This window comes from Neodiprion lecontei, chromosome 3 (assembly GCF_021901455.1).
Source record: "Neodiprion lecontei isolate iyNeoLeco1 chromosome 3, iyNeoLeco1.1, whole genome shotgun sequence".
Classification (NCBI taxonomy): domain Eukaryota; kingdom Metazoa; phylum Arthropoda; class Insecta; order Hymenoptera; family Diprionidae; genus Neodiprion; species Neodiprion lecontei.
The window spans coordinates 24,433,466-24,460,126 of NC_060262.1; the positions used below are offsets into that span (position 1 = coordinate 24,433,466).

The following is a 26,661-nucleotide window of genomic DNA, read 5'->3' on the forward strand; positions in this document are numbered from 1 at the left end:
GAAAAAAGACAAGGGAAAACGGTGAAAGAAATCCAGTAGCCGAGGATCTCGGCAGAATTCATCTCGTTTGCCTAGTAAAAACAGCTTTTAATAATTATCCCACTGTGACAGTTTTACAGGGGTAGGTAAGCCTGCACGACGAAAGTATAATTTCAAAGACAGCTGGTATAATAACGTAAGCCAAGTCCTGTAATACACCGAGGATTACACATAATTTCGGAAAATGTCCAACCGTCTGTTGAAGCTTCAGGAAGAGGTGGGCAGAAAGAGGCAGAAGGTTTAATTACGGTTATTATTATCATTCACATTCGCATTCAGAGTCGAATTCATTCGTTTTACCTCGTTTTACATCTCGCTAATACAGTCTGCGCACCACGGAAGAATATCCACCCCACACCCTCGAGTCACAGTTTGAGGTTCATTTCAGAGACCAGCGAGCGGAGCGATAGAGACAAAAAGAAAAGCACACAGAGGAGTGGAACAAGGGACCGGAGGGACGGAAAAGAGCCGAAGAGGAACGAGGAAAGAGGACTGGAGGGATGTTTGTTGCGGTCTAGGTTGCCCCAGTTTCTCAATACGAGTCGCGAACAACTTCTGGTCAGTGTGGTGAAAAAAAGTTGGCAGAATGGGGGGGGGAGGAAGCGAGATGAGAAAGAAAAGGTCCCCGTCTCGAAGCCCTTCGTTCGCTTAATCGATTTCCCTCGCACATCCCCTTCGGCGAAAAGTCTTAGGCTACTTCGAACGGAACTCTGGCGACACTCTGCGCATGACGTCTTCGAAATTCTAATTCAAACATCATTCGGATTGTATGTATACGGATTTGAAATCGGCCTGCAACCCTGCCGACTCGAGTGGCTGATCCACTCGGCGAGGCTGCGAGGTTGACGAGTAAAACGAGATCTCATCTCATACGCTATGCATTTATGGGCGACAGGTGGCGGCCCCTATTCCAAAAAGTTGTTCGATCTGCGTTCGAATAAAAATGGAACGATGCCTCCGCGGAACTTGGCTCGAATGATGCGTATGTTTTGACATCGCGTCGCGGCGTTCGGGGGAGGGATATCATGCGTAGAGGGGATGTATATCCGGTTATTTTCGAGAAATTTTACGCAGGCAATTCAACAGTGCACTCAAGAGGAAAGTTCAATCTATTCAAACGACGTTTGGTTGAATCGAACAAATTTTAGCATTGCTACACAGTCGAACAAATATACGTTAAAGATTTTCAACATTTTTTGCTTTGCTTAGAAGAGGAAGAAGACTTACGCGAATCAAAGAAATTATTACTTCACCTTGCAATCAGCCGACACCATGTTTGATATCATTTTTAATTTTCTTATACTCCAGAACAGTTTTCACACGGAGTTGAACCCAGAATGTTTGCGTAACCCAAATATTTTTATACTGCAACATGCTGTTGGACAAACTAATTCGAAAAAGTTATTGAAATTTTTTGCTGAGTTAGGGTAAATCCGTCTGGATTTATGCAATTCAGGTTATATACTTTAACCATATGTCTCATTGTCACTATTTGCTAACTCCTAGTAACTCTTCAACCAATCATTGACCATACTCAGGAATGAAAGATAAATTTGAATACAAGCTTACGAGGAAATTTACTTGCTCGAAAAAAAAAATTTACTGGGTTAAAGTAAATTTCGATTATATGGAAGAAAAACTTTCCCATTTAGGACACGTGAAGTATTCAATAAGTTGATATTTAACTAAAATCATTTTGTTTCAAACGAATTCAGAAAAATATATTTATTTTAGCTGCATGAACTGAATAAACATGTTCGACAAAATAAACCTGTGTGCAGACTGAAAACCTTTCGAATCATTGATTCATCTCGACTCGGTTGACCAAACGATTTCTCGAAACTCGACGCAACGTTGGTTGCAGACTGTGCCTGAAATTTAAATTCTAAAAACGAAATCACCGAGGACACTCCGTTGTTTGTCCATCATACGCGGGTAGCGAGCAGCCACTCGAACCTTCGTCAGGGTCTTAAAGTGGAAGTGAGTGGAGCGCGAATTAGAATACGAGATTACGAGGGGTGAATTTTTCAGCAAAAACAACAACAGAAGTAAAATGAAGCTTTGCGATCGTCGCGAGCCGGGAAATAAATTCAGTTGAAATTCGTGGAGAGCTGAAGCTCCACTTGCATGTTTCATCCTGTTTATACTAGTATGCAACTATCCCGTTGGGAATAACAATTGCATTTTTCTTTCCTCCTGCACTGTTTATTTCCCATGCAGTAGTCTTCACCTACCTGTGAACTGCGTCAAGCACAACCCGATCTCCAGGCACGCTGAAAAACATAAACAAAATGAAATAAAATAAACAAAAAAAAAAGAAAAGAAAACACCAATTCGTGTAGGCACCCCAGATAAGGACGTATACAGTTTTCATGCGGTGATATTATTGAAAGAATGTAAATTCGAAAAATTGGTGATTTCGAAAAATTAACGACATATTATTCTAGCGCACCCTGCCGGGAAGAAATTATGTTTTCATACCATGCATGATCGCAATTCCCGGAATCTGAAAGCTCGCGGCGAAGCTCACAAATTTCACTCGCTGGTTTTCGTGTCTATCGGTGAATTTCAACCTTTGAACAGATGAATCTAGTTCTAATTAACTGACCTCAATTTCAGCGACCGTTCGACAGTCGATATTTGAAATGGTTCAGTCATTTTTTCATTCATATTAATGTTTGGATGAAAAAACACGTTTTTCGTATTAAGAAAGTTACGTTTTATCGATGTATACTATTCTCTGAAGGTGAAAAATGACTAAAAAAATGACGATGAAACTCTCCACTTTACACAATCTGCTTTTGAAATTCATTCCAATTGTTATCGAGTGTGTCATGTATTTGCAGAAAAATATTTATTCGATTTTCCATGTGTCGACACAATTTGAAATCTGTATTTACCTGCTCGTTCGACTTACGCCTTTGCACTCGCCTGAATAAAATCTATTTCATGTAATTCGAGCGCAAATATTTACCGGACATTCAGTGTTGGATAATTTTCGGGTTTACACTAATCCGAGAAAATGTTCCCAGAGGGGCGTAGAATCGTTACAACTGGGATATTTTTATTTTCACAAATGCGGAAAGCCTGCACTTTGTTCAGTGTCGAGGGCAATATAGAGTAACGGAATGTTTGAGGATCACAACTATCAATTAAGGTAATGAATCAGAAATATACATATAATTTGGCACAAAGAATCCAACGCCTATGTTTGCCCCGTTGATTTTTATACGTCATATAAATACGAAAAACTAAACTAGCGGTACGAAACGCTTTGTCGAAGTTTCGAAAATTTATCATATATTCCATCCTTCGTGGCCAACACAATCATTAGGTTATCACAAAGTATCCCGGAGGATATTTACAAAACGAAAATTGCTTGCGACTGAGGATTTCCGGCCCCATTGAAGTTGGCCAGAGATTAAACGCTTGCTTCAGAAATGACAAAAATTTGGCATGGTATTAAAATTTTAGCGGAGAAATGTGTCAGCTGGAATAACTATAAAAAAATTGCCACGACACGAGTGGTGAAAGAAATGTATAGAAAAACCAATAGATGTAGGAACTGGATACAACTGCGTTGACCACGTGAAATTAAAAAAAAAAAGTTCATTACACCACCGCATTGCATTGAAGCGTATCGGGCAGCGAGATGATTATTGCCGGCCCTTCAAAAGCGTAATTTTGGCTAACGGAAGGTTGAACGAACCCGGGAATATTGGCACCGAAATAGTAGCTATGGACTCTGGCGAGTGATCCAGAAGATAAGCAATTATTGCTTTCGAAGCTACCGTTGAGCACGCGATCAGTTGATCAACTTCTACCCTCCAAATATTAATTAACGCATCGGAAATAGTAACCCAGTTTCTGACACGTCGTGGAACTCAACACTGGTCTCGTTTATCGAAAGAAAAAGAGCCCTCGCAATTACGATTCTTGTTTGTGAACGTAGTTACGCGGGCATATCTGCAGTAGGTAGTATCGATTTAACGTTACACGCGAAACGCTGCTTTTGAGGGTGAAGAATTAAAAATAATTGAAAGTAAACCTGCTTAAAAATAATTACATTTTCCTCTTCTTTTTTTTTTACAGACTGGAACACCACCGAGCGCCGGAAGCAGGAAGACGCTGAGTGCCGACCGCCTTTCTTAGATACTCTTGAAGAGGGCCGGAAAGTGGGTAAAAAAAAAGAACCACTGGCCCAAGGCGGGAACCAATTTTAGGGTTTAGGAAGATATAAGCAAATTACTGGCTCGCCTCAGCCCATACTAATCACCCCTGTATTCCACCCTGTATTCGGGGCGATGTGAAATTGGCCGTAAAGGAAAATTGGACTCTCGACACCCTCGGCGGATGGAGATAAACGGGTACCAGGCATAAAATATCTCGAGTGCATCCGAGGAGGTATCGACAACGTATACTTGCTGGGCGCGATTGGAGAACAGCGAGGAATGATCGCGGTTACGAAATTTGGTGGGAAGGTAAACATGCCGTGGTCTGCAATCTCGCCGGAGGAGAGAGCGGCTTTCCGCGAACAATTTTACGTGGAAAATGGCGGAATTTATTGCAACGGTGTCGCGGAGTCAGAGAAAAGCGGCTAGAGATTAGAGTTACTCCGCGATAAATGCTAGACGTTAAAGGGAGGCGGAATATCTGCGTCAGTCGGCTGGCGGCGGAGCATTTGGGACAAATGTGAGAGCGGAGGTTGATAAAAATGGAAAAAGATACAAGCCGACATTACCGGGCGTACGAGGGGTTCAAGGCTGCCAATAACGGAAACACTTCGTCGTTAAAAAGGGAAGCCGAACTTCCGCAATCCCAACAGAGGCCGATAAAGTGTCTATGCTTTGGCGGTGTGCCGGACAAGGCTAGTCATCATTCATTTCTCAAGGGATTTGTCATTAATCTTGGAATATGCGCACTTCTCGTCGCCTACACGCTTCTCGGCAGCTTCATTTTCCTCGCCATTGAGGGCGGCAGCGAAAGTCTGCACCAACGAACATTGGCCACGACTATCGCCAACAACAACCAACCCATGAGACGAAACACCACTGTGTGGTTCAAGCAGGTCAGTCACTTTTCCTTGGTTATCTCACTTTTTTACGAATACTTGGAATCTATCGCTTCGTCACATTTCGGGCACCTCGCACATCGTGAAATTCTCTATTGTAGTCGGATGACTGTTTTTTCACGTGCACTTGGGTTACAAGTATTTATTACCTCAGGAAAGGCTTTGAATGTGGTTAGAATTTTTAGGCACTTGCGGTGAAATGTGTAGACCGAGTGATTTTCGTCGTATTTAATTTGTCCCCTTAAAAAAAAAAAACGTTACATTCCATCGGATTCTACCAGAGCTTGAAATTCGGTATAAACTATCAAGTTTTCAAGAGAAAGAATTCCTTTTTTTGGGCAATACAGCACCATGCTAAAAGCATGCATGTTAAAAGCGGAGATTTTGGGTTCATTCTTGTTAAAAAATGATTTTTGTCCTACTGATCATTTTTCATTCTCATATCAACTTTCTCGCACTTCAGTGCTTGTTATTTTCGTTAAAATTAGCTTGAATTGAGCAATCAACTTGCGCTGGAATCCGATGTGAACTTCAACGCGCTGCTAAAGCACGTGGACGCCGCGGATTCCAGCGGACCTATAAATCATTCGGTGTATCTTGATTACGCTCAGCTTAAGTCACAAGGATTTCAGTTGAATTAACTGGCCCGATATAGGGTTTTTCAACAGCACTTTAAATCCGTAAAGCCGTCGGCACGACACTTAATTTCGCGTATCCCTGTGAATTTGAGAAATGAAAATTCCTTATCGAAGGACGTGAGACGCGTGTTCAACATTGAAAATAATTAACATAGAAAAAGCAGTTTTTCCACCTGTCACTCTGCACAAGATCCTTACATCTCAAATAACAATACGCCTAAATCAATTCATCAAGGACACGAGATTACGTCTAGACCCATTTCCTTATTGGACTCTATTTTCGTACGATCAGTCCTATCTTGTTCCGCCTATTGTGGTCGAGTACGACGATTGTCGAGGAGAGTCTTTCAATCGTAATGGCAAAGCTTGAGAAGAGACTTTAGTGTCTATTGTCGACGAGTTCAAGGAGAAAAGGGGTTGCCAAATCCGTTGGATCGGTGCTAAATCTCCTTTACGACGATCCAGCGGATAAATATAGAACGACAAATTGAGTACTGGGGTTCGAAAACAACCCAACCCAGCGAAGGTGTCGGAGCCGAAACCAGGGTACAATGTTTCGTAAATGAATCCCAAGAATCTGGTTCTTATACTCTGTACAGTGCAAGCTCGAGATTGTTTTCACAACATCGCAAATCCTTTTTATTTATTTCTTTTGCTAATACAACATTCACCAGATGATTAAACGTGCAATTGATCGTAACATTGAGTGAAAAGGTCGAGCTTTTCCAAATTCTCTTTTACACAAACAGTTTATGCACCTCGTTTACACCTCCCGTGTGTTTTCAGGTCAGTCACGAGGCGCGTTCGAGAACGGTGGAAAACATGTGGGACATTACGGAGAACCTGAACATCCTGTACCGTGAAAACTGGACGCGACTAGCAGCACAAGAGATCGCAAGGTTCCAGGATCAGCTTGTGAAAAGGATAATGGAAGACATGATGGCCTCCCAAAGCGCCGGTTCTTCAGCTCCGGCGCACAAACATGACGGCGTCACAGAGCGAAGGGTGCCTGACTACGAATGGAATTTCGCAAAAGCATTCCTGTATTCTCTTACGGTGCTGACTACGATCGGTGAGTTAAGAATTTGTACTATACCAACAGCCAGCTGCGTTACTTATAAATATACTCTGGAAAGAAATCCGCCATGAAACATCGTGCTGGCATAACCATGGTCATGTCAGTGTCTGTAGTAGTTTTACATCGTGGTTCCAGTTTCTGGAACCTCAACAAATTCTTGAGAACTCTTCTAGCTCATGTGAGACGGAGTGCAGCAGTAATTCTTTACTAACCACTGTAAATTCTGACGGTTTCGAAAAATTCATAGTTTGTGTTTACTGTTTAAAACATCAAACATCACGGATCGCGGGGTGCATATTTCAGCAAAACCGGTTGATTGTCATGAGGTTGAAGGCACACCGTTAATCCAATTTAACTTTATGAAATACTCTTGTCTTTACAAAACGTGCCATTTTCGTTGGAATGTACTGTGAATATATGAGATGAAAAATCAATACAGTAAATATCGTCGATTTATTAGACTCTGAGAAGAATATATAAAAAATATAGCATTAGTTTCGTAGTTAACTTAGCCAAAAAAAAAAGAAGCATAAAACGGGTTTTGCTAAAAAATTTTCCTAGTGCCTATGACTTGATCATGTAAAATATGGTTTTCTATGCTCAAACAGCAAAGTTCGACAACCTCCAGGATTCATAATACTTGAGAGGAAAAAAATTGATATCTGAAGTTCAACAGTAATCAGTTTCCGCGACGGAATTACGGTTCTATTAATTAAACATCGGACAGTCCGTGTAAATTTATGATGAATTAATTGATGGCAGGCTACGTAACAGTACACAGAAACAGGGGTTAAACCAGCGGTACATGCGTTTCAGTCGTACAGTGCAGCCGGTTGTTTGCCTTGTTAGGTTCGACGGCCGAAGGCAACGCAAGAGGGAATCTCGATTCGGTGGAATTGCCTCAGTTCTGCTTCCGGCATTAATTATCATCCCGCACACGCCGATTTCTCGCAACATTAGTTCAGCCTGCAGAGCTTGTCAAGTTGACAAAAGTCTTACGCTTATGGAACGCGGAAAGTTTCTCCCCGAGGGAAGACGGATGCGAAACGTTAAGGGCGAGAGGGATGGGAAAATTCCAGCGTGGATTATCATGAGATGTATATTTGAAAAATTCACGAAAGTATGGTCAGCGATTTTTCAGAGGGGATGCCGGGCGCGCAAATACGCAAGTATCGCCGGCCCGATACTCCCAACTTGTTAATGGCCACTTTCTTCTCCTCCCATTAGGTGAACCGACTCATGTTGCGACAGCGCAACAGCGGTCACGACCATCAAAACTTTCCGTTATACTTCCCAGCCGTCATGTTTCTACCCTGAAATACATCCACGGTGAAAAATTATACGGTTTTTGTAAAAACGACATCAAAGTGCCCGGAATTCCGAGTCCAATGTCTGTCTGGCAAAACAAATTTGGCTTAGCCTTACTACAATAAAGTTTAATCGACCGAAATCTTCCCTAATATCTTAGAGAATATTAATACAGCCTTGCTATGAATCTTGAAATACCTTTCCGTTCTTTTCTGAAATTTACTTCATCGATTCGCGAACAAACGTTACATTAAACATGATGAAGTAATCTAACTTGGTGGATATACGAGCTTAGCTTTTAATCGAATTTCTAGTCCTCAATCGTTCAGTTGAGTTTCTTAGATGTTGTAATAAAATATGTCAGGAAAAATTGTCGTGCGAGAAAAAATTCCAAGTGACGAAATGTGTGAGAAAGAAACGGTTATACGTAAGAAAATTTAATTTAAACACTCGAGTGGAGGATGTCGGACTGAATTGTATTTAAAATGAGTAACAGTGAAGCAAAATGAAGTGAGAACGAAAACTCGTTTACCAAACTGTAGAAAAATTTGTGAAAAATTCTGAGATTTATGAATTCTTTGAAGCTCGGGCTGCTACTATTTTTTTTTTTTTTTTTTCACGCTATATTGTTCGCGTTGTGAAATAAAACTGCTTCAAGATCCAAGCCTTGAATTGCAAATTAATTGCCTATTTGGGATGTCGAAAAAAGTCCACTCTAAATACACGCATCATTTACTCACTGGTGCTTGTGCTTTCAATACATAAATGATTTTCTGTCATATATTTTTTATTCGTTGAATCTGAATATTAAACCTTCACTCAACTTTTCTATTATAAAGTGTAATTTTTTTCGCTAAACAACAAAGTAAGGGCGTGAACTTCGTTAAGTAGATTTCAATTTATTCATGCAATAACCGAGGGGAACAATGGAACTAATTTTAGATTGATCGTGTGCTGTCCAGATCTGGTTAGTATTGTCCTCCTCCTAACTCGTGAGCTTTTTATTTACTGCCCGTGTAGAGTGACAATAATTTAGCGACGATCCGTGAGGTCATTATTCGCTAATGTCGGGCCTTATTTGCGCTCGGAATTAATCGACGACATATTGATTTTGCATGTTTCATATACCGGTATTACACGAACTTGATTACACAACCAAATCGAAACATCGCGCGGTGAATGGACAGAATTAACAAAATACGAGGGGCCATCAATTCCGGAAAAAACTAGCAACGCTTGATTGCAATATTTCATGATTAGGTGCTTTCATTTTAGAGTGGTTACGGGATATTACTTGGCAAGCAAATTTCACCTTTGGCTAAGTGATTTCATATAATTTCTCAAGATTACAATTTATCGAAGGAATCGGCAGTAATCCAAAGAAACACTATGAAAAAATGAATCCACTTATGCATTGAGAAGTTTGTTTCTTCAACAGGTGTTTTATTGTAAGTTCCAGCTTTCCGTAATATTAAATGATTTCTTATGACTACCAATCATCATACATCATACATCATATACATCGTACATCATATCATACATCATACATAGTATTAAAGTTCGAAACCAAAGTTTGGATGTTCGGATGTTCAGAAAGTGACTATAGTAAAATCGATCTATAGTAATCGTCGACGACGAATATCAGTTAGCCGAATTCCTCAGTCTGGAAACAACCGCGCGGCAGAACGGACGGATGAGAATCGCGCGCCGCAGATTTCGAGTGCCGGTTTCTCTATCTCCTGAATCCTCCGCTTCCGGCCCGCTTCCTGGTGCAATTCGACTTCCAGGACAAGGGCTCCGTGGTTCCTGCGCTCCAGATCCGCTACCTGGTGAAATTCGACTTCAGGGACAAGCGCTCCGTAGTTCTGGCTGTCCAGGTCCTTGACCTGGTGACTTTTGACTTTCACGACTAATTTTCAAGTTTACAAGTTTGATTATTGAAAATGTCATGTCTCGTACTATCAAACCAATATGCATTCTTCGGATAACATTTTGATTCCGAAAAAAAACCGAACGACTAGGATCAACAAATTACAATCGGTGAGTAGTTGGCATAGTACACGTAGGAATAAATGACAATAACGTCGTTCAATTAGAGCTAAAATTGCTGTGCGTAGTGTTTCAAATCTGTTAGCACTTCGCTGATTGTTCTGTGGTATTTTTTGACGAAATTTATTGTCACAAAATCACAATACGTCATACTTACATGCACGTGTAAACGTGACTTGTAACATTATATAGGAAAAATCTTACGGACAGATTCGGTTTGCGTCTCATGCACAAAGACAGTGTTTATTCTGTATACTGTGAAGTAAATACCAGAATTTTTTGGGGAGTCATCGTGCCCCAGTCTCCCCTACAACTATGTCATATGGTAAAACACTGACAACTAGTAAGCGAGCGCACGAGCACAAAAACTAGTTACACTAGGCATCCGACCCCGAGCAGGCTTTAGCAAGCGAGGGTTTTAAAGCTCGTTAATTATTAATACAAAATTTTATTTCAATATTTCTGGAATAAGGTTCTTCTCTTGTGAGCATTGAATTACACAATTGTATCTCCTTCCACCACCCATACAGTATAAGTATATAGAATCGAGCTAGATTTTGGTTTCCAGTGAAAAAAGTAGGGATTTTATCAATGGAAAATTTGGTCAGTCTGTGTATACAGAATTCGGTGAAAGTCGCTACATTTTCGTCTCGTCAACGAAAAGGCACTTAACTTTTTCCCTGAATTTTTTTTTTTTTTTGCTTTCTCTTTGCCCACGTAATCTTTTACCCCGGTTGATTACGAAAAGTATTAACCTTGTTTTTAGCAGTTCGTCGAAGTAGAAAAATATCACGGTACAAAAGCTGCTTTGGACATTTCAGTCTGTTTGTAGTCAACTAGGGAAAATCTCTTATACTTTTATTACATCAGCTCTGTTTGAATGAATCTGAACAAAATTAAAAAGCTTTTTTAATTGATCTCTACGCTATGAAACGCAGCCTGGTTTCACTTGAAACAGACCTGCACTTGATTCGAGAGCTGCCAATTTAGTATCGTATATGGCGCGTGGTACTTGGAAGCATTTTATTATATATATATATATGCAGGTCTGTATATATATATATATATATTTTTTTTACTGCAGTGTATTCGACCCTGAAACGATATGGAAGCCAGAAAATAACCTGGTTACAAAAAATTTCACTTATTGGCTCTGCCGAGCTCGCTAGTAATTTCTTGTTAGGCAATTACATGTTAGGTACTTTTCTTCGCAAGAAAATTGCAACGTGTAACAGCGTAGAAAACACAAAATACAAAACACGTCAGACGTATAAAATGGTGATTACATTCTTACACATCGCTTATAGCAGCATAACTTTTTTCTCACAAAATAATCCGACTAAACGGAATTTCATCGATGCATGTGATGTTTACCTAAATTTAATATAGCTCGCCCAAAATTGTTGAAAAGATGATTATTAGTCGGTTTCCACATAGCGGTTAATTTTTTTTCCTTTGCTCAACTTGAGCAAAATTAACATATACATTGAATTACACTTTTCAGAAATTCAATTTTTATTTGCCACTGCAAATTTAGTCCTTATAGTATAATTTCTGCAATTACCCAACGGCAATACTTATTTAGATATTACTTTTTTATGCATGTGATAACAAACACAGTCTCATATCGTATTATGAAGTTAAAATTTTGATGAAATTCTCTCGTGTAAAAGCGCGCCTATAATAGCACTATCAAGCCTTATCACGAAACGGCTGAAAATTTCCGTTTGTTTTGAGTATACGATATACTTGGGGGTAATTACATTAAAGGTAAAGCTTCAACACTTTTTGAAGGGATCAACCCAAGTGGAAGTTAAAGCCAAACTCTCGGTATAACACGAATGTTTTATACGCTGTAAATAAGCTACGACGTTCCAACCAACGCAAATTAGTCGCTATAAAATTTTCGTCCAAACTAATGCGTGAATTTGTCTCTTCGTTGTGAAAGATAAAAATCCGAATACCGTAATTACCCACAAATATTACACGAGTTATGAAAATTTTCCAAAATGTTCGGGCAAGCCTCGTACTTGCTGTCGAACTAAGCTCGGCTTGCGACTATCAGCGATTATTATCATCAATCGCTGCAGGCTGTCTCCGTTCGAAAGTTGGCGTCGTCGCCACGCTTTTACCACCAGGTTTGATAGAAGCGCGTTATCGCCGCAAGCATTGTGCCCTTCTCTCCTTTGTGTGCTTCTGGTATTGTAATAAAAGTTTCGAATTTCTGCAATACTTCAGCCATGGGTGGAACAACTTTCTGGCATGGGATGATGTTCACGCGTACCCGGCTACGTGTGTTATACGCGTATGTTGTATGTACCTACATGCGATGCTTTTCACGCTACACGTAAAAGACGAACATTCGAATTTACATATATTATCTCTCTGCCCGGTCAGAGGGCGCGTGAATATTTGGCTATTTGCCTTCCCGCTGCGATGTGTTCCGTGCACACAAAACGTCAAATGACCGGTAAACTAAAGTTGGACAAACACCAAAAATGAAAAACAACACTTTTCCCGCTTGTTTTTCACAAATTTTTCTTTTCCTTTTTTAATTTGTATATCCATTTTTTTTTTCGGCTACACAGGATATTGTACGCAACAACGTTTTCAAGGAACAAATTCAACTGCGATTGAATATCGCGATACCTGGAATGGGGGGTTGATCCAACGAATGAAGGATAATAAACGAGTTCTCACGCTTGAAAACGTGCGTTTAAAGTACAAACAACCAAGGTTCAAATTACCGGATGCGCAAGTTGAGGACATGTACTGTAATCTGTTTTCATACCGCTTATCGCTTGATGAAAGTCGATATTTGTGCGCTGCATTAAACTTTCCTTATATTATATACACTTGTTATTCCGATGAAGAAAATCCAATGAACAAGGGAAAGGGGAGAAGAAAAAAGTTATCGTGCCAGAACGCCAGGCGGAGAACGTCTAGCCCGGCTGAATACACTTTATGGCATTATAATTTATCAACTTTTAATCCGACGGCAAAATCTCCGACTTCCCAAGCACAACGTTCCTTCGAAGTTGGGTCAGGTTCTGCAGAGTAATAGTCACGACGTTACAAATAACGGATCGTTTCTTCTCCCTACAAACATGAATAAATACATACATATATATTTATATGTGTGTGCGTATTCATTCCACTACAGAAATCCAATGTGGAAAAACGGGGTAAAGAAGTTTTTCAACGCAGCGCAAAGTCGCAACTCTCAGAACAAGAATTATAAATACCTACAACACATATTATATTATTACGGATAATTATTAACAGACCCGTATTTTAGCCTGCAGACGAAGTTGCACCATTACTTAAGTTTCAAGCTGAATCGTTACAGCTGCAATTTCGTTACAGCAGACGTTGCACTCAGCACTAATTGCATGAATTTCTGCCTGACATTTCCACTAATGAGTAGAAAACACCGTTCGAAATGAGCGTGCCAGTAAGGGATGTCAGAAATTCGGTGAAAAATGAGAAGAAAAAAAACAGTTTATTTCACACTAATATACAATTGCTATATTCTTGGTTAAAACTGTTCCAATCTTGCAGCCGTGCCAAGAATCGCGCAATCTCGAGGTATACTGAGTAAAATTTTTAGTTCCGGTTAACGCTCGGTCCTCAACTATTTTCATGTTTTACCACAATCAAAAAATATAGTTTTAAGTACAAAATGAAAATTAGTTTTCTAGCTGTTACCAGAAAGTCTGGTATCCGTTACTTTTCTTTCTCATTACGATCACTGTTACCATATTTTCTTGTAACTGTTGCGAAAATTTAATGCTTGTGCAACGATAAATTGATGTTAAAGCCTTGTTTAACTAAAAAAGTCGAGTAAACCGAAGAAAATGATTTTGCGTTGTAATAACCAAAAAAGGATCGACAATAGCGCAAAATGGTAACGCGTACCTTGTTTTTCGTAATACCAACAATATTCAAACATTTTTTTCAACGATGCCTGTTTTACTGAACTTTTCTAGTTACTATAAGAAATGAAATTTTTCTCGGTCTAAATTTCGGTACGAAAATGGTGTCGAGTCAAGCAGGACGCAGCGTCGTGTGGCAATCCATTAAGAAGGCGGGACTTTGGGGTCGTCTTAGTTTAGGGGACTCTTATATCCACCTGATTAAAATCTATCCCCCTGCAACGTAAGACGCGCGGCAGAAAACAGAAAATGCGAAGTTTTCGCTGTCCTTAGATTCGGCGAAAGAAATTTTCATCCGAAGATCACACGGCGGGTTCCGTTAGCGGAATGAGAATAGAAGGCTGCGCTGCAACTATTTGTAAACAACGTTATGCCGATATTTTACCGTCGAAACCAGCGTTTCACGTATCGTACATATATTTGGTTTTTCACGTTTCATGCTCCGAGTGATTCCAACATGGTACATCGTGTGGAAGTAACATCAGGGAAAGATTAACGAGGACGTCTCGATACGGGGTTCAGGCTCGAGAATTGAGAATTTCTGAAACGTTTTTTTCAGCCGGTTCAAGCTTGCAAGAACTGCAAAGCTTTTCAGCTGATCGATTCCGAGTCGTTGGAGGAGGTTGATTAGTTGGAATTTAGATACTTGTTATTCAATTTATTACGGAACAAGGTCGTACGTTAAGTATAATTTATCAAATTGTTATATTCCTGAGCTACAAAATCTCTTAACAAATTCGAAAACCGAACATGCGGGGACTTTAAACAGAAGCTTATTGTTGGGTATCAATACTTCGTTGCAAATTATTGCGGAATTGTTAAAAATCAGGTAGATTCGTTACATTTCGCTATACGATACCTCGTTCTATTCCGAAGACTATAATTTTCTGCAACGTCACTTAACGTAACGGATTTTATGTTTTGTTGTAAAATTAAATGTCTCACGATTTCAGCTTGATAAGAATGGTATTTAAGTAAATTTTAGTAAAATACTTTTCTGAATAAAATCAGCCATCGAAGAGTAAAATCTATAAATTTCCAACCGTTCTGTTTGTAATTTTAATGTTTTCGACTTACGTATTTTTAAAGAAATCTTCGTATCTCAAGGAAATGCTGGTAGTCATTGAATTTTCTGCTGTTAAAAACAGTTATGTGTCGCAGCATCTCGGCGAAAAATCATTCCGGAAATTATACTTCAAGCATTCAAAGTTATGAAAAAATCATATAACGTATTGTTGGTCGAAGCGAAATGATCGTAATACAGGATCTTTGAAAAGACTCGCTCTGAAACGGGCGCAGCCAGAAAAAATAGATAAATTATATTACACGCCGTTCGGTCACCCCAGCATCAAGCGGAAACTGACTGCGATTTACATTTTTCAATTTTTTTCTTTTTGATCTACCATATTGAATCTTACGATACTTCCCGACGTCACCAAGATTGTTGGAAATCTAAAGACCGCTGATTCCTGCCCTTCTCCCTGTTTCCTTTCCCTTCATTTCCGAGTCCTCGGCATACACGCGCATGCACTTCGCGCCAAATTTCCTCCGTGAGATCGTAAAATCAATCCAATTCCCTTGGTGCCAGGATGTAATCTTAGCAAGCTTGGGAAATTTCTAACCCAATTCGATTAGCACCTGTCCGTGAATTCAATACGAAGGTGAGGCAAGTAGAAAACATATATCACTCTCGCCTCGACTTCAGTCGCGAAGAAAAAAAACTTGGAAAGATAAAGAGAAGAGCATTGGGACGACCGACCCTCAATGAGTATATAGATATACGCAGAGCTGCATGGTATATAAGACGCGGAGGCGGAGAGCCAACAGAATTTTTCGAGGAGATCGGAGCGGTGAAGGGTCTCTCAGCTGTTTTTCTTTTCCTCCGGATTCGAATCACGACTGTCTTGTCGGGAATTGCGGCACGTCACCAGCCATCTCTGCTGCCACCCTAATCCTCATCGTCGCCCCAGCATCTCCTGTCCATCCACCCTTAAATTGCTATTTTTATTTCTTATTTCTTCTACTCGCAGTCATTTTATCCTTCTGAATTTCAATCCATTTTCTGCGTTACTCACAGTCATGTATCTTGGATACGTTCTGAATGAGACCTCGGCAATGGGACTTAAATTTTAAAAAGGTAAAATTTTCAAAGCTGACGCAATGCCAATTCATAGGTTTATGCAATTCACACTTGGGTTCGCGTTAATAATTGCCGAAATATTCCACATTATTAGGTTTTTTCAGTCATCCGATTGATACGATTTTTTCACTTTTTTTTCTGCTTCCTTCGTCATTCAGCGATGTTATTCACGCCAATGATACAGTCAATTTGAGTTCAACAATTTCATCTACTATGTAATAAAAATGAATTTGAGCAAATTCGAACGATACAAGCTTCAAAACAGGACGCTGTTTCATTCGTAATCGCTATCGTCGGTGCAAATAACGTCGCTGGAGATTCTCAAGTGGATTTTTCTTCTTTTCCTAGCCTCTTCGTCCAGAGGGCATACGGCCATATTTCAACCATTAAATAATAATCGGTATGACCAAGTCGCAACGTTTCAAAAGGGGATAAAACCCGTAGCAAAAGTTCCAGTTGGAAAAAAGAAGTTGGCGCGAATCCGAAAAGGGTCATCAGGCCGCGAATAACGCGGCTTGAGAATTCCGGGACAACAAGGATGGTGTAACTGGGGGAACGAACGAAGGATCGGTCGACTGGCGCGTCGATTAACGCTTATTCAAGCTTCCTCTGTTCCGCGAGAAGGGGAGCTAGACTGGAGAGATATTGGCCGGACGTACTTGGAACGTTTACGAAAATGGATAGAAACACGCGAAAGCGCGCAGCTGAGCCGGGGTGAAATGAAGGGAGCAAAAGAACATCGGGAGCTTTAAAGGGGGTCGAAACCTTCGGCGCGCAGTGCCGGTTTCGCGCTGGTATATCTTCATTCACGGAGGCTATAGACACCCTCGCTGTTTGGGTATGAACGATAATTTTCACCCCGGTCCCTTACCTGGCTTCCGCGCGGCGCGGTTTCATTCGGCAATCTCACTCAGTTAAGCGTCGATAAAGTCCCGGGTCCGAGAAGAAAAGCCTCCTATATCAATCTTTATATCGCTGGCGCAGGTTAATAAACAGAGGAGGGATCCATCATCCGCCTTGCTCCTCGTAACGCGGAATATAATATATCAGTGACTCGCGAATCCGCGAGTTATTTACGCGTGTCGAGGTTTTCGACATTTGGGCTCGTGTGCATATTCATGAGACAATGGATGAATTGAAAGGCCGCGCCGATTTTATCTTCACCGAACCATCAACCGTCGAAACCTGGGGTTGTTCACAAGCTGTCGTTCACTACGTAGATTTTTCCACGCTGGCTTGTTCATGCAACAATCGATCGTGACTTCTAGTCTCACCATTTCTGTCAGATCAGATTTTCATTCGCCTTGGGTGTGGGAGGAAAGTCTGTAAAGTTGAAGAGTTGCGACGTTTAGATGATATGGTAGTGCAACTGGATTCTCATTATTACATAACATCTGATTAAACGCCGAAACGCGAGTCTCTTTCTCTCGGACGAAGAGTCTGCCATGTTTTTTTGGTGGAAATCGGCTCGTCTTACCGCGCAACTTTTTTGTTTAGAGTAAAACTTGATAGTCGTGGACCCAACTTGCTTGTTCGTTCTCACGATGGAATATATCGATGTCGCTTTTTCAAAATATCAAATAAAAAGACCATTCTGAGAAGAACTTGGTGTGCAACTTGCTGTGTTCGTTATATTGGGGTTTTCTTCAAAGTTTCGAAGTAGATTCTCAGCTAAGGATTTCAATGTCGCATTGTCCTTTGAAATAAGGTCGGACACACGAGTTGCGGTTGTCTTATCTGTCGTAAATGCCAGAAGCTGGTCTCGAAGAAACAAATCAAAAGAAGAAGAAGCAGAAGAAGGAGAAGCGAAGTTCTTGGTGATTCTCACCGGTTTGATACCATCTCTGCAAATAATATACACTCATACGAAGTAGCCGAGGAGTACCTACTTTGTGCAAACGAAGATTACAGCGTCTGTTCGCGCGTAGACGAAATAGTCTTTTCCATTGTTCAACAATACCGAAGGTCACCGGCTGGCTGTATCTTTCCAACTTCTGGATTGTGTCTTTCCCTTACTTTTTTTTTATTTCTTTTTTTTTTTTTTTTGAGCCGATTACGAAGTCGGGTCTGGCTGCAAAAAGCTTATCTTTGAGCCAGATAGTCGTTAGACGGATCTCCTCGCTTCGTATTCCAAGTGTAATTTCTAAGCGGGTATCGGTATCGGGTGGTTATAAAATTCTTCTCCACCGCCGACTGTATCGTCACTGTATACCTCGAAGGCGGTGGCGGATCCAGAGTTTTGGCAAGCGGTCCATAACTCCTTCGCAAAAGATAGTGCCGGTGAAAAGGATCGAAAGCGAAAGAGAGGCATAGCCGAGATATCTGAATCATCGCGAAGGCCTGCCGAAGGATCATGTCGCGTACCAGTCGCAATCATTTTTTTGTCGCTGATCGCTGGTCTCAGATATATTGGATTACATCGCCGCGCAAGGTTACGGTCGTTTCGCTCTTGGGGAGAGGCGGAGGAATCTGAGGAGATACAAAAATTTTCACGCCACCCTAACGCGAGGCGTATACATTTATTCACACACGCGTATAAATTACGTTCAAGCAACTACACAGATATTTCAGGGGTTGAACGGTCGTTTAATCTGCAAGAACCCCCGGGAATATGTAGGTCTGACGACCGTGGTGAAAAAATGCTTAGCATCATCTGCGGGGACTGTCACAGATCCGGGTGAGAGATATTCACGTTTCAACCGAGAGACGGTTTTTATAACGTAAAACTCCGAGGTTGGCTATGTTCACGTACCGTGGTGAATCCTAGCGGTTTGAATTACGTATGATAATAATTTTCAATACCTATCGTGGCGATTCATCGCTCGTTACGGATTTCCGATATTCAGTTTTGAATTTTCAATAGTCAGACTGACCGTCACATCGCGAGTCGTTATTTCGAATGGTAAAACTCTCGGATAGCAGGTGGTCATTCCGAAATTTGAAATTCAGAGAAGTCGAAAATCTGTACAGGAATTTCAACCAAATTGATAAGTAAACAAGGCGGAAACTCCGAATGCACGAAATTCTAAGTGGTCAAAACTCCAAAGGTTACCAGCCTTTACATGCATATGCTGTGAAAGTTCGACCATTCGAAATGACTTGTTTCGAATACTCCACAGGTTTTGACTCATTTTTTAATTACTAACCACTGGGAAATTTAATTATTCGAACTAAAGACATTCGACGAAATGGTCAATCTGAACTTCGACAATTCATAATTCTTACGACACGTAACCAAATCGAAAATGATTAGCCGAACCACTTGCATGGTTCATAGTCGGTACAAAATACCACTAGGATTATCCGAAACTGATATCTCCATTCAAACGAACTTTGCGTCCGTAGTGACAGCCGTAATTTAACCCGCTTACCCGTCCCGCATATTCTACGGAAGAGTTTGCTTCCGTAGCAAAATCGACTGGTCATCCGATATTTTTTTGGCTGTTCAGTATGTCGTGAGTAAGATAGCGTTCGAGCTTGAGCTTTCGTCCGTTTGAACAGGCCGGCTTTGGTCCAGCGAACCATGAATTTAGTTGAAAGGACGAAGAGCCATTCCTTAACGCGATGTTGACAAATGCACTTAATACCTCGGGCGGCAGGTGAAGTGGCTATTGGGGGCCGAGTGAAAGCTCATGAGTGACCAAAGCCTGTCTTTTCAGGAGAAACCGAGTCGTGAGTTACACGTTGACGCAACTCCCTCGGACGCGTGGGTACGTTTATCGTTTTTATCCTTGATGACGATTTAAATGCATGCTAAAAGGGTGGAATTCTGGTCGGAAGATAGCGGAGGAAACAATTGGCTCCCATTGACGCGAGTCCCGTTCTTCCATCCGCTCTGGAAATGGTTCCTCTGTCTCGGTTTACCCGCAGAACTATGCGGTTGTACGTCCACACGCTCCTTGCTCACGTACCTATATAACTACATACATCCCCTGTGTTTCAGATGGTATATGTATGTATGTAGATGGAGTTACAGTGTAATTCAGGACTCTGTGTGCGGACTACCGGACTCCATAATGCATGTATGGCTCGAAGCCATAATTCATTCTCATGCTTACGTTGGTTCTAGTCCAGCTAAGCCTTTGACGTGGCGCTCGCCGCTTTAATCTCGACACCATTCAACCTAGCGCATCAGCGGATTGAGTTCTTTTCTAGCATGGTAGGGTATGAAAATTATTCTGGTGATTGCTTGGAAAGTAGTGAAGAAATTTGTATTTAATTTTTTTATTTTTTAAGAACACTCTATGTCTTGGATTTCGACAACTTCGTAACATTGAACGTGTTGATAGGCAAAATCTAAAAAACGTTGACAAAAATGGAAGACAGTGTCACCAAAATATGTAAGTTTAGATCAGATTTTTAGGGTCAAGATTTCAATCTGGTTGCAAATTGGGTTGAGTTTCGATACACGTAAAACGGTGGAAGTTCTTTAAATTCTGAGAAATATAGATCTCACCATTTACGAGAGACATGTTCAATTCTATCACATTTACGGATTGAACATTATTGATCCTCGAATTTCAAGTCCTGTGTATGCAAAGATCCAAAAAAATATTGTATAAGTAAATATCTGTCTTGTAGAATATTTTGAAATATTAAGGATGAGTTGAAATTGGGATCACGATTAACCGTTCAAGTGCATTGCGGTACAAATTCGAACCACTCGAACGTGTATTCTACTGTCAAATGGATCCTGAAATAAGTCTGCACTCGAGAGGTTAAATCGATATCACAAATATAGAATATATCCAGGAAATTCGAGATTCAATTACGATCCCACTTCTGAACTCAGTCTGAAAATTTGATGAGATACTTCACTGCAAAATATTGATTTTTTCATAAAGCAAAGAAATTTAGGCGATTCATTTTTTGGGCCTTTGCATGTATAGGACTGAAAATGTCAAAAACATACTTTTACAGTTCACGAGGATCTGCCTTCAAACCAATTTCGTATTCAAAAGGATTCAGAAGGACTATGATTACACAAAAAAAGTTTCACAGAAACACTAAAAATTGATGGCCAAAGGATCACTTCGAAAGTATGATAAAAATGATCAATGTGTTACATATTTCAGTGTACACTGAATAAATAGCACATCTAAATTGCAGCTAGATTAAAACTCCAAACTTGAAATTTTGTCCGAAAATTGGTAGATCATCGATCGCATTCATAATGTGCTTCTGTATTTCTTACTCTCACCCAGCGTGTATAGCCAAGTAACGTTTGTTTGTTTGCATATTTTCATAAACGTCGTAGCTCACATGCTTCTTCTACAGCTTCTCATATCTCATTTGTATTGCCAGAGGTAAGAGGCAGGTTCTACCATACACTGGGTTTCGCTACTTCGACGTCGGATTTTGACCAAGAAGGTAACCGCAATGGCCAGCCACGAATCGCTTTCGTTTTACATCAATTTTGTATCGGACAGGTAATTACAGCTTGTGATATCTATGCGAGGCCGTTGTCGAGACGTGCCTCGCATTATTATCGCCGGATATACTTCTCGACGTACGTTTTCTGTGCCTGTAGCTGTGCACTTGTATTTCTGTAGCCGTAAATACCCGGCGTTGCATCTGATATCGAAAAACTTATGAAATGTCTCGGGCTTCAACCTTTGTGGCTATTCCACGTACACCCGTCAGACATTGATTCATACTGGGGTGGTTTTTGGTTTGGACTTTTTTGAATTTTGACTTGCCCGCCTCCCAGATTGGAGCCAAATGAACAAATAAAAATCTCAGTCGAAACACAGATCTTTATCTCAATTCTAAACCCTCGCTTAGGGACCGTGAAGTTTGGTATTTGAAATTACACGCGAAATTATACTACAGTTTCAGTATATTTATTTCGTCGCAGGAACAATTGTTTGAAAGAAAATCTGCGACTGTGAGAAATCAGTGAGCATTGATTTTAATATGCAAAGAAATTAGTGGACATTATTATGCAAATATTTCATAAACATGTATGAGCATCGTCTATGGTACATTTTATGTCAATTTTACTCCGTTCGAATCTCAACATATTTTCAAATCGACTAACAATAAACGTCGAATTGAAGAATCGTTATGAAAATAACACGCGAAACGAAAATACTCCTTGGTTCCGACTTTCTAATTCGTATAATATTACATGAAGTAGAAGTATAGGATATTCCGTGGCAATTTTAAGTTATTTGATCCTGACCATGTTCTATTCTCTGATTTTTGTCTAATATCGTGACAGATTCAAATGATATAAAATAACAATCTGTAGTATCATTGAGATTTGAACACTCTGATTAACACAAATACGAAATAATATACAAATATTGAAACTGAGTAAATTATGTAGTCATATGATTCGCGATACCCGTTTTTTAATCGATCTGTAGCTACATAAAAGCGTCGCGCACACCGTGCAGAATAATGGAAATGCCCCGAACGATTTAAAAATTCAGCAACAGATGTTGCCACCGCGGTGAAACGAGATTCATCCGGATGTTCAATAAAACTTGAAAATTTAACGTCAATTCCGCCCTTTTCATTCTCCGCTTGTATTTCTTCATTACTATACTTATTGTCACACAAGCCGGGTAATGGATAGGATCCGATGTGCAGAAAAGCACCATCTGTGCGCGAGGAAACATTGCGAGACTAAATTCTGCAGCGTAGAGCGATTAGAATTCTGAAGATAATTGTAACATTATAACAGACTTAATTTCTGGGTAATTGTTGTACGGCTATGTAAATTCTGAAAAGATTACCAGACGCGTTGAAAACTGTGATCAACACAAATCTTAAGTCTGGGTTCTAGATGTCAAATTTTTATTTCTTCCATTCAGCTTAGTTACTTTTTCTTTAGTTTAGTTACGTGGAAGAAATCAAGATTTGGCATTTAGAACCCAGACTCAAAATTTGTGTCGACCGGTGATTAATTATCAACATAGAAAAGGCGAAAGCAAACTTTGTAAGTAATAAACGATAATTTTGGTTATTACTTGATGGATGGAATAAAAATTTATTTATTCAAATATAAACGGGATAAAAATTCTTTTTTGATAACCTGTGATATACGTGAAACTGCGGTATCGCGACCGATAAACTTCCAAGTTTATCGAGCCTCGAGGCTTACAAGATTATGTTAAGTTATTCCCAAGGAAAAACAAGACTTCCCTTGTCAAAACTACGCTCATCCGCGGCGCTCGATCGGCTTTCAAAATGTCATCAACATGTGGATGGAAAGAAATGGGACTACGAAATGTTCGTCCTCGAGATATTCAAACTTCGAGACTTGGCGAAAGTTTCAGCGTTTCACGCGATAAAAGAAGCCGGGTAAATAAATTATACACTCGAGTGACGCACGTCGAATTTCAAGTCCCAGACCCTGCTGGAATTTAGCGACGCCTGATAACGAAACGCGCGAAATTTCGCTTCGAGACGACTGCCAGCCAGCTGTGCTTTCATTTGCCATAAACAAAAACGAAGCGCCAATTCTAAGCTGCAGCTGAGTAAAACGGAGTAACGTAATTATAGCAAAGTAATTGAGCCTACCGATGCAAATCGGGGACCAGAACCATCCCGGATGAAATATGCCGAAAATATTTTCAAAATATGCTAACGGAAAGCTCGGCAGGATCTTAGCATAACAATGTCTCGGTGTTCGGCGTAAACGGCATGAATATTCAGAAGCGGAAACGCATTCTACGTACCTTACACACCGTCTACAAATAGCCAGTCTTGATCATGGCTACAAAGCGCAAGCAACTCTGTTAATCGCTGACTCGAATCCATAATGTTTGCATCCTGACGTTGTGAAACGATCCAGGTGAACCAACTTTGGATTATACGTGGCTACGCGACTTCGGCAAGCATTTTGGTATAACATATGCATGTATAAAACAACACGCGAAATTCGTTAGAAGCACTGGAACATCGTAACGGAAGTCTGAATAAATCTTCCCTTGACAATTAGGACACGAAAAAATTCGGATCCCAGCTTTCTTCGTATAGATTTCTCAGAAGAATAACAGTCAACTCAGCGCTAAGCAAACCTATAAATATTCGTTTCACTGACCGTTCATTACGGGGGGAAAAAGATATTTGATTTTCATAAGAGTTCGGACAGAATGAAATTTCGATTTTCACCGTTTAAGGTGAAAAAAATAGCACGTTATTTTCAAACTTACTTATAACACTTACGCCATCCACCATTATTCAGCCTTACAGTCAGCTTCGCGAACTGACCGCCTCGACGCAACGTATAAATTGCCACGGTGTTTTCCCGGAGCTTTAGAGATATGCCCGTATACTTAGTTCGCGGACGCTGCGAAAGGAGGAAGGAAAAATTAGAACGTTCAGGAGAGGAGCTTTTTTACGCAGGGAGCTTTTTGTCGACTCTTGCGGATTGGGACGGCCGGCAGGGACGCCCTGAATTATATCTGGCAATTTTCGGACAATATGCCGTTTTTATCAGATTCAGCGTTTCTTGTACGACTGGTTGTGGTCAACCTCTCGACGCCCACGAGGCCCACCGGGGACAAAGATAGATATCGCTCGTGTTCATTACATTTATGACACTTTAGCTCGACAATGGACAAACCGACCTGTCCGCTCGTCGTTCTACACGCACAAAACATCCCGGACATCGCGGATCGCCGTTCGGCTCCTGACACTCCTGTTGTTGGCTCGTACAGCCTTGACCCAAAATTTGTTTTTTTTACATTCTTTATTTCACCTTTAAAAGGGAATTAGCGTAGCGATTAAATAGCTTTTACATAGAGATCTGATCGACAAGGATCGAGGAGAATTTTTTTTTACTGCCGAGCTTGGAAAATACTTTTATTTTCATAACCTGGCGTGAGATTGTTTAAAATATGCCTGTAGAAAAAAAGAAACATCCATTTTCTTATTGAAATCTGTCTTTTTTAGACATTTAATTGTCTTTTTTTTTCCCTAATTATTCTGACAACTTTTCGATAAGTTTTGCTTTTTCGTTATGTATATATGATGGATTATCTCGTTTTGACGTCCAACAAAAATCTACGAGCATTTTCGATTACCATTTTTCTCGATATGCGTACTTCATAGCAAATTTTAAGCATCAATTAATTCAAAGTAAACAGTCTACGTACTGTCGATGTTGTGTAAAATGTATACAGATGTTAAGGTATGTCGTCTAGTCATCTACGGTAATCGTTACTTATGCTAGATATGATACTTTTACGTAACGAAACGTCAATAATAATGTGAAATGTTGTATACTTTGTCGTGTATCCAGATATTCCGATGTAATGAAATGTTTAAAAATATTTTTCTGTCAATACTTATGCATGTAAGATAAAAAAAAAATTTATAATTCAACTAACGACAAAACACTGTGTATTACGAGTGTAATTTTCCGTGATCAAACATTTTTGGCACATTTTTCACGGATTCATCGCGTCCGAACCATCGAACCGTCATTTCTGTCGGAATGGAGTGGCGGTACTTTATCCACAATTATATTATAACGGAACGAACAATTTATGAATATCGATGGTGGTGATCAGATAGAACTTGACGAGTGCTTTTTGCCAGTTCTGAATTTATAATTCAGGCGCCCATGAATTGGATAATCGAACCATCAAGCGGGAAAAACGGACTTAACTAGTTGCTGAATTGATTTGATGCAAATCTCTATACATATAGCTATATAATACTCTTTATCCTGGATTATATAAATTATACGACCTCGAAAATGAGGAAGAGGATATAAATTCAGGTTCAATTGAGAACTCGGTAAAATCTCAAACTGTTCGTCGTAAGATTGTAAAACAGATATGTCAGTTTCTCACAATTACGCGTTCAAATTAATTCTGACATTATATGGTGACTGTGAAATACAGAGTATCAAGCAAAGCTTTCCTAACTCATGCGCTCAATTATGAATAATGCATCGCGATTCTCTGTGCGGCATTTCAACCTTCTATCATCGTTTCCCTTTGCTGGTATTGTGCTTGAGTAGGTACGCTTCGATACGATACATCCGGTATTTTGAATATCCGAATCCGAATCCGAATCGAAATCCGAACGGCACGTGCTGACTGTTGATACTGTCCGGAAAAGTGCCCTCGACGCGTTTTTTTCTTCCCTTTTATGCCTCACAATTTCGCCCCACTGTCGCTCTTTGGTGCTCGAGTATTGGGAAATTTTTCAATATTTCGTGAATTCAAATTATAACTTGAGAGAGTAAACTCGACGCGGACCCCTCCACCTTTCACTCTCGACTTCTCGGAGTGGTAACGATATTCCGTAACACTCATTAACAGCGCTTATTAATTCGTGGAGAAACCTTGAAGGGCCGGCGAAAAACGAACTTTTTGATTCTGTTATCCAGGTTGTGAATTTTTTATGCACCTTGGCAAACGGTTTCTGGTGTACACGTC

General features: G+C 40.2%; 1 protein-coding gene across 4 annotated transcripts in view; it reads left to right on the forward strand.

Moving 5' to 3' along the window:
- LOC107225916 (TWiK family of potassium channels protein 18-like) overlaps nucleotides 1-26,661 on the forward strand; it is a 261,304-nt gene that overhangs the window by 197,553 nt on the left and 37,090 nt on the right. For all 4 annotated transcript variants that reach the window (XM_046733944.1, XM_046733943.1, XM_046733945.1 and 1 more), the window contains 2 exons: nucleotides 4,132-5,107; nucleotides 6,535-6,820. In XM_046733944.1, the coding sequence (XP_046589900.1) occupies nucleotides 4,754-5,107; nucleotides 6,535-6,820 (640 nt within the window). In that variant the 5' untranslated portion in view covers nucleotides 4,132-4,753. The remainder of the gene's footprint in view (nucleotides 1-4,131; nucleotides 5,108-6,534; nucleotides 6,821-26,661) is intronic.